The 12,173-nt window shown below is 34.3% G+C and overlaps 1 protein-coding gene across 1 annotated transcript; it reads right to left on the bottom strand.

Moving 5' to 3' along the window:
- Positions 1 to 1,064: 1,064 nt before the first annotated feature.
- Positions 1,065 to 10,105, bottom strand: LOC149878160 (interferon-induced very large GTPase 1-like). The gene is made up of 2 exons (XM_090073300.1): positions 9,950 to 10,105; positions 1,065 to 6,050 (listed from the first exon to the last, which is right to left on the bottom strand). Exon 2 carries the CDS (start codon positions 5,880 to 5,882, stop codon positions 1,155 to 1,157), a length of 4,728 nt encoding a protein of 1,575 aa, XP_089929426.1. The 5' UTR covers positions 5,883 to 6,050; positions 9,950 to 10,105; the 3' UTR covers positions 1,065 to 1,154.
- Positions 10,106 to 12,173: the final 2,068 nt, after the last annotated feature.

Genomic DNA, 12,173 nt, shown 5'->3' with positions numbered 1-12,173 from the left:
AAAAGATGATGATTAAAAAACATTTCTCCTGTGTGTTTATCCCATACAAGATTTTCTTGAATTTTAATTTCATCAAACAACAATACAATACATTTTTCTATGTCACTAAAATCTTTTTCTTTAAACATTAACTCTTTAATAATATCTGAATTGAAACCACGCTGAGGATGAATGTAAATCTTGTAGTCACGAAGACAACGACTGTTATAATAAAGTTTTCACTTTATTCCTGGTTAAACTGTCAAAAAATACTGTGAACAAGCTCCCTCCTTTTGTTATTACTAACGTTAGCACAGTCTCCTAATTCTCTAACATCATAAGGAACAATTTCGCTTCATAGACAGCGGTTGATTGTTAACGTTCTTTTTAAGTGGTATCAGAAAATACAAGACGCCCTAACAGTTATAATAATGAGATTGTGTAGCATCACTACGTGCAGAACATCAAGTTTCTGATAGAAAGCATTTGCTTTAATTGAGCTCTTTAAAATTACTCAGTAGCACCAAGTAATCATGCAAACTGTGCCTTGTGTATACCAGAACCTTAATCCGGCCCTGCAAATATGATATAGTGGCGTTTCAATTATGTATACTGTTATGTGCAAACAGATTTGTATATTTTGTGTCAATAGTTTTGGATCATTTATAGTTACAGTGTTGAATAAAATGCCATTCAATTTCCTAAAAAGTATGTAAAAGTCATAGGAATCAAAGTACTTTAAAAGTAAACTTTGCTGAATTCAAGCATTTCTGTCGCTAAATTAAAGAACTATTTTGTTTAGGAGTTGTATCACAAAATATGCGCACACGTTTTAATTAAATGGTAGCTAAATGATTTACAATACTATTGGTTAATAAAAACTTGAAAAAAAATCAATCATTAAAATTTATTTAATATTAAAAAAATATCATCAGAAAAAACAGTAAAACACTGTGAAAGGTTAACGGCGGGAAATGAAAATGATGAAAAGTAAATTAATAAAGTTGATTTTATAAAAATCAAAACCCCTCCACCAACTGATATTGTTAATGCGAATTATTTAAAAATGAGACAACAGAAACTGATTATGAGTTTTAATAATTTGAAGTTCATCGCTTTATTTTTAAAAGTAAACTCGACAGTACTATACACAAGGTAGAAACTTTAAAACTTATTTACACAATATGTCGGCCGTTCACAATTCGAACGTTTGCTCCATCTAAGTAAAAACAATTGTTGATTACATTAATTGCTTCAACTTTGGTAACTTCTCTCCAATTACTTACATCTTTTTTTACAGCCATAGGATAAAACTTATCTAAGATTTGCATAACGTGATATGTGATATATTTCCAATACAAATAATGATCACTAGCTGTTCCATCGATTTCCCAGCTCGAATATCTCGGTCCAACTGATTTGTAATCTCTGTAGTGTACCCATTTATACTTCGTATCGACATTTTTGAAGTGACTGTTAGAAATGACATTGTCGTTACAAAAATTGATCGTAAACTCAGAACAATCAAATTCAGTGAAAGAAGCAAAGCCTTGAGGGCGATGACATCTACTCGAGTGATCATTGCTATCATCCGCATGTGTTTGATTGCAAGGTGTTCTACAAAACGGGCACCTTGTTTTACATTGAAATAAATGGTCTTTAATATCATTTTTTAGTTGCAATTTCAAGTTATGTTCTTCTCCAAAGGTAAGTTTGAGTTCGCTACTATAACCAGATTCAATTAATGAAGTTAGCTTCGTAATCAGTTCTTGTTGATCCTCCATTTTATTTTCAAGGCTTAGCTTTAAAATATGATCAAAGTCTTCCTCTCCAATTCCTAATGTTTTAATTACCGAATACTCGCAAATATTTGCATTAAAAGTTTTAAAGCCATGTGGTACAAACTTATTCAGGCATTCTGTTTTTAGTTTTTCAAAAATGGCGTTTATCTTCAAGTCAAATTCTTTACTAATGTTTGCTTCTTTGTTATCATTAAGTACTTGAGAAACTTTATCTTCAAAAGTTACGAATGGGTTGTTGAAAAAAGTTTTAAGGAAGATCATTTCTTTATTACTGATTAATTTTTTTGAAATAATTTCAACAACATCACGAAGAACCAATCCATGCACATGGAGCTTTTGTGTAATTCTTTTTAAAACTTGTTCTTTCAGCACCCCTCTAATTAAAACTAAGGCTTGATTCTTAGCTGCAGTCAGAAAAAGCGCTCTTATTTGCAGAGCAGCTATTGTTATTTCTTTTTCATTTCTTAATATTGATAAAAACAGCTCTTTGGTTGACTCCTTTTCTCTTTCAATCTTTTCCTTACAATCATTTTTCATCAAATAACTTTCTTGTGCCAAACTAAAGTATTCAACAGCAATTTGTGCTGCGTAACAAGCAAATAACGCTATAAAAGTATCAGTCAAGTTAAATATTTCAGAACATTTAAGTTTTAAGTGTACTTCAATCAAAATTTCGATTGCTTTTCTCAAATACAGCTTAACAAACACAGTGCAATCAAATTGCGCGTAAGATTGGAACATCATTTGCTTAACGCCTCCTATATCTCTCAAGCAAAGCAAAGTATTTTGTATACGAAGAATAGCTGATGCAATCATATCCTCAATTTCTTCCATTAAATTTCTTTTGTTAGGTGTAGTAAACGACATTGCTTTGTCACGTACAATTTTAAAATAATCTAAATACGAAGTCTTCCACTGGAAATGTTCTGATAAATCAATCCAATCCACTTTGAACTTGTTTTCGAGTCTATCACCAAATCTTTGAATAGTGCTATTAAACTTTGCAGTTTGCCCATAACTAATATAAAGCTCTTGCTTAAAAACCTCACTCACATCGGCCGGAATGAACTTTTTGTTTTCCCACTTTTGTAAATTACCAATGATACCATCCCAAAATATTTGAAATTCACTTTCACATTCTTCCTTGCTGAACGTTACATCACTGACATCTTGGTCCTTTCTCTTCTTTAAAAGATCTTCTGCCACTTTTCTTGTATGAGCATGTAATGAGATTTTGCTTGCTTTTAATTCCCTTTCTAACTCTAAACTATTTTGTTGATCATTAAAATATTTTTCAATGCATCCCTCGCCATTTGTCACAATATTGAAAATGTTCTGTTCCATTCTATTAATATAGCGCTGTTTCCATTTTAGAAAAATCTTCTGGTTAGCGGTTTTTTTATCGATAAAGTTTGTGAAAGCTTCAGCTTGGGCATTGTTTAATTCGATAGATTTAGCAGTGAATTCATTCAGTTTTATCGCTAAGTATTCTCGACAAGCGTTTGCTTCGAAGCGAGACTTAAAGGATGCTCTAATTTCATTATAAACAGTTTCAAGATATTCGTTTAAACTACATTCTATTTTTGATCTCCATATGCTAACTTCGTTTTCAATTTCATATTTGACTTGAATCTCCGCATTGTTATTTAGACTCAAAACAAAGTTTTCTTCTAAAATTCCGTTCCACACCGTATCTATTTTTTTACAAAGATCTTCTAAACATAGACTACCCATCTTGTTGGAGGCCATTTTGTTTATAATATGATCTCTTAGTTCTGAACTAGCATCGCTATACGATTGATTTGGCGGTGCCATTGAGCCAGATCCTTCCAGGAGTTGTGGGAAATAAAAAACATCATGTTCTAGTGAAATGTCAACAATATCTTGAAAGTGTTGGTAACTCTTTTGCATTATCCTAGCTTGTGCTACAACAACTTCATCCATAAGTTTCATAAAGGTATTGCGACCAGATAAGTTTTTTTCTTTCGCAGACGGATCACAGTTTTGATGAACAAACACGACGTTGGGATGAAAATCAACCATATTCATTCTCATGAGCGCGCATATGCTTACTTCTAAAAAGTTTTCTATGTCGTTTGGCAACTCTCCGCGCACATTAACTATTGCAACATCTGATATCCCCAGAACGAACGTTGCTATTTCGTTATCGTGTGTTTTGCTACTTTTGTACTCAGGAGCGCCTAACCCTTCTGTGTCAACAACAAGAATAACATCATTCTTGTAGTTTTCCAAAAATACTGGAATCATTTGTAAGTAGGCTCCTTTCGTGCAGCGCCCAGCACTTACAGGAAACTGTATTCCAAACATAGTGTTCAGTAAAGTTGACTTACCAGAGCTTTGAGTTCCGAGCACTGTTAATACAAAAATTCTTGGTTCATGCTTTAGGTCATAATATTCCATATAGGATATTTTGAACACCTTGAAAACCTCTTTCAGCCAAGTTACTGGAACTGATAATCCGTCACCATCTATTAGTTCAAGTGCAATTCCATTCAAAAGAAAGGTAGCAGCTAATTCAGGAAGCATGTTCATGTACTTGCTGAGTTCTTTGTTTAAATTGTCCTGATTTCTATATAATGCTTCATATATCCCACCAATCTCACGAATAATCGTTTCAACTCCTATAGATATATCCAATAAATAAATACTTAGGTCATCACAGCGTTTTTGCCGCTTCCGCTGCTCATTTGAAAATGATATTTCGTCGTTTAAATTTTTGGTTTCTTTTTTCTTAAGTAAATTTAGCTCCTTTGTGGCAATTAAATATTGATTTCGAACATCAGGTATATGCGTAAAAGACCAATCATCCATATAATCTTTAACATCACTTAAATATCTAATTTTCGCTTCTATGCCATTACATTTAAATATCTCCTTTAAGAACTTAGACATCAGATGAGGAAAATCTTTTTGGATTACTTCGGACTGCTCCTTTCTAACAGCTAGGATTTCATCACGGTACTTATATTTCTGATCAAGATTCCGCGTTCTAGTTTCCTTTTTTTGTGCTTCAGCATATCGCTTTATTGTTGACTGTATTGGAAATAACTTCTTTCTAATTTGCGCTTTCTCTTGTGCGTTTGAGCTATTAATAAGATCTAATTCTTTCAGAATGGACTCACTGGTATCTTTTGCTTTAGAGTTCTTTGAAATATGTTCTGGAGCTATTTGGGAAAACCTTTCGTTAAGACTGAGTTTTTGTAAACTGTTTTCAAGAGTTTCTTCTATTTCAACAGTCACCGTCTCTAACAGTTTATGGTAGTTTTCATCAATTATCTTATATCGAACATTGGGACAAACATCATTAAACAGAACACGTCTACTTTTAACATAACTAGCTGATTCTTTTGTCATTAAAACCACAAGTTTTTTCAAGGTCGATTGGTTTTTGCTCTCGGCTAAGGCCATTAGAAAACCTAAGTGCTGTTCATCTTTGAACATATCTACTCCACAAAGAGCAAACAATACAACCGAAGCTGAAGCTAGTATTACTGCCAATTGAATATGGTGAAGAGCATCTCCTCTTAAGTTTAACAAAGAAAATGTTTCGGAAAATTCCTTAGTTTTATGTGATAAGTTATGATACCACATTCCTTCAACGGTTCCTTCTGATGTTTTTCTGTTCATTTTGCTAGAAAGAGCGTGTCTTGTGTAAAAACCGCAACTACCTATTTTTGTATTTACATTGAAACCTAATAAATCGTTGCAGAGTTTTGATTTGGACCAGCTTCCAACAGCCTGTTGACCGATCCGCATCATCGAAACTACGCAAAGCGGAGATTTCGTAACATTTTCCTCGATTAACTTATCGTTTTCGCGCCTTGCAACTATTATACTTCTAAGAGACAAATTCATGTAAAGGTCTTGAACAGATGGAAACAAGACGGGGACAGAAAGATGACAAAACGCAAGCTTTTGGTAAAGCTTGCTTCTTAAAGAGAAGTCAGCTTTAAGAATGAAATCGTGCAAGATATCCATTGGATGATTAACTGCAGAATGCATTCCCAGTTCGTCATGCGATTGTAATGGTATATTAAAAGATTGATATTTCATTCTTGTAATATCCTGTAACAATCTCATTGTTGCAACACGTTTACTTTCTGGTGGAGCTGATGAGTCTCTTTCTAAAATCCTAGCATAAACCTTTATTGCCCAATCTATATCACAATACGTGATCTTGTCATTCACGCGGAAGAAGTTTTTAATGTCGTCATCGCAATCGTTACCAATGTTTGGAAAGTCTTCATCCTAAAATAGAGGCAGTTCAACAAATAACATTATAGCTAGTTTTACCCGCGTAATTGATTTGTATACGGTTTAGTATGTTATATTTCTAAATTAATGAAAAATTCTTTGCTCCTTAATGTGAATAAGAATTTTATAATGCAAATTAATTCTCTGGAATAGGCATTTTGCTGAAAACTGCGCTTTTGTTTTGTAATCATACCTTTTTCTACGCATTGTATAAATATTTTAAGCATATCTTTTTACAGGTACATATTATTTTTTGTTATTATTTATGAATAAGCAAAATTGAACTCGTTCTTAAAATAAGTATGACTGCAAATCATTTAATTATAAATAAGCTGTTTGTTTTTAACTTTCAAATGAGGAAATTCTCTAGTTTTTAAGCAATAAAGTTGCATTGTTTGTTGCTTAGGATAACAGATAATTTTTTAACACTAAGCTTATTAAGTGTCTTAGAGGACCTGCTATCTGAATTCCTAACCTTACGTCAGTGCTTTCAGTAATGTCTCAACCTGCCGCTACACTTAACTCTAATGGATGAGAAAATCGAACAAAGTTTTTCAATGCAAAAAGCCTTTTCTTAGGTTAGCATTGAGATTGCAAAGTAGTCTCAACAGTCTCAACAACAGTCTAACAACAATCAGAAGTCTCAACAACAATTTAAATGTTTCAATAGTTTGTGATACAAATGCTATTGTACTTATATTAAGCAGGGGTAGATCGCATTCTCTAAAATATTTTGTGACAAAGCTCGAAAGTCTAACAAGGGGCAATTCGTACAAAAATAAGAAAAATGTTTGGGATTAGAATTGATGCTTTAATAATGGTGACCCTCACAAGAAAACAACTGATGTTCAGGCTGCTGCTTTCGCAAACTTCATGTTTAAGCTGCGGGAAAAGAACTTATTTGGATCATTATTTTTGCCCAGAAGAAACTGCCGAACTGAGAAATAAAGCTAACGGACCATGTACGCTTTAAATGGCAATGAGAGGAAACTTTAAAAGCAAGCAGCTGCCACTAGCGATCAATTTTATGTTTGAATGTGATAATCTCAGTGGACATTTGCCACTGCACTGCTGCTATCATCATTTGTCATTTTGGTAATCCTCTGCGGTATTTTGAGAAAAGCCATTCTGAGTAATATTCAAATGTAATAACAAAAAGATGTTTCTTTTTAAAGAGCGTTCCATTAAATACGTAAATGTAGAGGAGAGTTCCGGTTTTGTCAAAAGTATCAGCAATGGAAATTTTGTTCATTTCATACAATGAAACCATAAACACCTTCAGGAAATTCACCATCGAGGAAAAATATATAAACGTGATGGGGAGTCCATAGCCCATAGTCTATATCTTATCTAATTTTTACACAAATCATGTCTTCGGCCCAATATTAATTTTCCTCTCTGGAGCACCTCGCATATTCAATTCACACTCGAAGTTGAGAGAGTTGTAAAAAATGGAGCGCAATCAGTGTGAGATTAGACTTTGTGAGATGGTTTTATACCTACTTCAAAATAAATGGTTTTGAATAGTGTTCCAAACTTAAAAAAGAAGTTTATGATTAAAAAGTCTGGTGTTTGCTTTTTGCGCATTGAGAACGCAGTTTTTTTTCAACCTACTGTGTAATCGGATAAACTTTGTTTTATTGCTCATTCGGTTATATTTTCATCACATAAATACTTACTGTTTGAATATTTAGCATACCAGAGTTTTTTAACATTTTAAAAGCACTTTGAAGAGCTAATGAAAATTTTGCCCGAACAAATGTAAATTTGCTTGAAGATTAAAAAAAGTTCATGCAGTATCTCCACATTTGATGACGTAGCCATCAGAGTGACAATCTTAAATTTCATTTAATATTCAAAAAACCTTTTTTATCAATTTTTCATTAGATTTGAACAGATTTAAACAACAATAGCTTAAAGAGACTATTACATGATATATGTTATACCACAAATGCTTTTTAACTTTAAATGTGACACAGTATGATAAATATCATTTTAATGCAAATTACGGTGAATAAATACTTTTTTATGTTTTTGAGACAAAATATTTGTTACAATGTCAGTCAATGTAAGAAATGAGTTTTAGGCATGGTACAGTTTTTAAAAACGAAATAGTTCCTTTAGAATAGATTTGTGTAATAGAGTTAAATAAACATAATAGATCTACTTTTTTTTTTTCAATTTTACTGAAAATGTACTTCCTAATTTTTATGTTTTAAAATTGCTTAAATATTAAGAAGTATGAGTTGAAACTGAGAACAATTTAACTTGAGAAAGTAATTCAGTGAAAAAGGTATAGTTTTGTGGAGAAGCCAGCATACATCCCACAAATACTTGTGTTTGGTATATTGCAAGTTAACTTGCTCGTCTCTACACTGCTGAAAGATATATGAAAGAAGACCAGTACAAAAAAAATTCAAGAAACTCGATTGTTAGCTCAATAAGACAATTGGTTCTTTAACAATTAACCAAAATACATCACGCAAGATGAAGCTCCGTTTCACACAGCAAATTTAAGTAGCAAATTCATATCTAATAAAAAAATATAAGGTTTGTAAAAAAAAGAAAAAAAGGAGTTTAAAAGAAGTAAGCACTAAGTATTAAGTATGGAATAAAATATTTGGTTTTTCAGCCAAAACGTCAATTTTGAAAGTTACGCCACTTAAATCCATTATTAGCAAGTAAAGCAGTTAAAATGCCTCATAAAAAATAACAGATCATCCACAAAATAGTATTATACTCTCAATTTTATATTCTTTCAAAATATTATGTTATAAGTATAATAAATATATTCAGAGGCCCCCGGCGAAGATCTTAAGGTGGAATGTGGCAACTCAAGGGGTGTTGGTGAACTGAGGTTAAATTTTGTACCTAGGGTTAACTTCACTTCATGAATTCAATTTTGACATCCTCTTCTAGACCATTGACTTCCCTAAGTCAGTAGACCAGTCCTTTTATTCTAAATCTTGTGTTGAGTGAAGTGTGATCAGAGCAGCTTAACTTGATGAAACAATTAGTTAAAAAGCAAGCAAATCAAACAATCCAGTAAATTCAAATCATCTTCCGAGCTACCAGAGTGATCATCAAGCTTTGCATGAGGTCTTTTATGACCTTCTAATTATCTAGGTAACGTTTCCAATCACTTGGCTGTTACATAAAAGCTCTTCCCTCTCTAATTAGGTTCTCTTAATGATTGCACTTCAAATCAGCCCTTTTAATTGCTTTCTGGGCCTGACTCTGCTTTTTAAGACATTTGGATGACATACCAGAAAACTAGGGAAATTCCAACCAAATAGAATACTTTCCTTGTGAGATAATCTCCCAGTGCCATAGAAATGTAGGCAACCAAATTATTTGCATTTAAACCGAAAAAGAATTCCATATTACAAATACAAAGTAACTGTCAGGTTAAAGAAAGAGAAGTAGAAAATCCTACAGAGATTTTGAACAAAATGTTTCAAACAAATGGCTGCCTGGTATGATCACCTCAAAAATGCCATCCAAAAAGGTTGTACTGCTGCTAATGTTGGCAGGCACACCAATTTCCTCCCACCTTTACAAATGGTCAACGTAACGTGGATAAGTATGCTTAAGATGCATTGCACTATATGCAAATGTTTAGCATGTAATAAAAACTAGTCCTAAATCATAAAGTCGCGCTTTAAGTATTGAACTGCTGCTAATAGCCACGATACAATTGCGCGAGTTTTTCACCAATAAAATATCACTATGATAAATGTCCTCACAAAAAGACAAGTGTTTGGGCCCACTCAATGCTTTATATATTAGCATCAAGTGGCTTAAACGTGGCTTATCACATGCCTACATTTTGGTTTGGCTGAAATAAAAAATAATTCCATACCAAATAGAAATGATAATTTGTGCAGAAATACCTGATAATATTGGTAATCCCCAACTGCTTAAATCAGTAACCAGTAACATGATCCCTGGTCCATGTGATCCAAGGTAACATGATCCAAGGTATTTGATTGCTTTAACACTAACTGACGGGGACGGCAAACTCTTTACAGATGCTGAGCACCTTGCTTGTTATGCAGAATGATCAGCAGATTTTTCAAACTTTTGAGCATGAAATCAACAGGTTTGTTGTGCATAACATAACTTTGTTCTGCAAAATGATGAACATTGCCGCTCAATGAAGGCCATTAAGTACATTTGCAAATATGTCTACAAAAGTTCAGATCAAGCAATGCTTGAAGTTGCTGGGGCTACAGCCTGAATGAGGTCCAGGCTAATCAGGCTGGGCGCTACATTAGTAGCAGTAAAACAGTCTGGCGATTACTTGGATTTAAAATTCCTGACAGAAATCCTGCTTTCATTCATCTCAATGTTCGTTTAGAAAACGGACAGAGAGACTACTTCCGTGAGGGAGAAAATTTTGGACAAAAATTGCATGTACATCCATGGTCAACTTTCGTCGCTTTTTTCCAATTGTGTCACAAAATGTGTTTTCAAAAACTCTGCTTTATCTTGAAACGCCAATGTACTACATTTGCTGGTGGAAAAAAATATGCAGCGTAGGAAACAAAGTACAAGTAAGTAACCTGGTATTTTTTGTCACCAACGCTCTAGGTTGTGTTACACAATGCATCCAGGTGCAGCTCCAGAGCGGTACTAACTTTACATGCTTTTGCATGTGATGAGAGGTCCGACCTCATTTGAAGCACTTCGAGCTGTTAATATTAGTTTTTCGTTTCAGCTTGGGAAAGTTTTTGCGAAGCCCACCAGCAACGCGGTATGCCGGAATACGAACGCCACTTCGATGACTGTCTTCAAGAGGCAGCTCTTTTCTTTTCACCAGCAAATATGCAAGCGATGTTTGCCATTATTCTCACTTTCTGCAAACCTGCATATGCACGTCAGCTGTGGGAAAGCTTCAAGGATAATATGTCAGAAGACGTACTCTTTCTTGCCAGAATGCAAACCAACATTGACATACTGCATTTCATACTAGACTTTTAAAGCATGGCTCTCATCCATTTGGAAGACAGAGTAAATTAGACTGCGAAACGCCCAAAAAGAACTCCCAAAATTGCAATTTGCTATGCTCTCAAAAGTGAAACATTATATGATAGAGCTAAACTGGAGCAAGAAGTTGCTTCTAAGGAACCTGAAACCTTTCCGATCCAAACCAACAACCGGCTTGTAATGAGCTTTTAAATGTAGTACAGGCTGGCTTATTTGGCATTTACTATCTTAACGCCCAAGATGGGGGAGGCAAGAATATTGTCACAGACAAATTCTTTTCAAAAGTCAGGAGCACAGGTGCAATTGCACTTGGCAGAGGTAGTTGAAGCATTACTGCCACTGCTTGAGTGATGGTTGCAGAACCCATTCAACTTTTATGTTGCTTTTTGAGCAACATGGAAAAGAAGTTCCAGTTTCGAATATGAGCACATCCTCTGGAGATCCCGAAAATCTCAGAAAGGCAGAGTTCATTATATGGGATAAGTGCATCATAGCGAGCAAGGCCAAATTCGAAAAAACTGACGGACTCCTACTTGATCTGAGACACTCAGACCAACCTATGAGAGGAGTTCTGCTCCTACTCTTAGATGATTTTCGCCAAAAACTACCAGTTGTGAAATGTACCATGGGTAATGAGCTCAATAAATGCATCAAACAAACTTGCTCTGGAGTGAAGTCAAACGACTTATACTCTCAGCTAACATGAGAGCATGTCTCTTTGAAGACACAACCGTCCATCGGTTTTCCAACATGCTTCTCTGATAGGGGCAAGAATGGCTGAAAAATATGTCAACGGAATGGTCATCTTCCCTGCAAAATATGGCAACTTGGTGCAAATATCATTGGAACTGCATAGCGCTGATTTTCTACAGATTGCTCAAAAAATTTACCAAGATCTAGTCAACTACTGTAAGTGATTGTGTGAGAGAGCTAATTTAGCTCCACGGAATGATGCTGTCATTGCGATTAATTTGTCAATTCTCAGGCAATCCGCTGGGCTAAGTCAATTTTATCATTGAGAGGTAAAACTGCTTACAATGATTCAGTTGAGTATCCTGGCAAATATCCTGTCAAGTTTCTCAACACTCTTAAACAAACAGGAATGCCTCCACGTTGCTTGAAGTTGAG

Source organism: Hydra viridissima, unplaced genomic scaffold, assembly GCF_058129835.1.
Source record: "Hydra viridissima isolate aposymbiotic clone 2 unplaced genomic scaffold, HvirCarnegie_v1 scaffold_15, whole genome shotgun sequence".
NCBI classification, from domain to species: domain Eukaryota; kingdom Metazoa; phylum Cnidaria; class Hydrozoa; order Anthoathecata; family Hydridae; genus Hydra; species Hydra viridissima.
The sequence above is the reverse complement of the archived record's forward strand: the minus strand, read 5'-3'. Positions and strand labels throughout refer to the sequence as shown.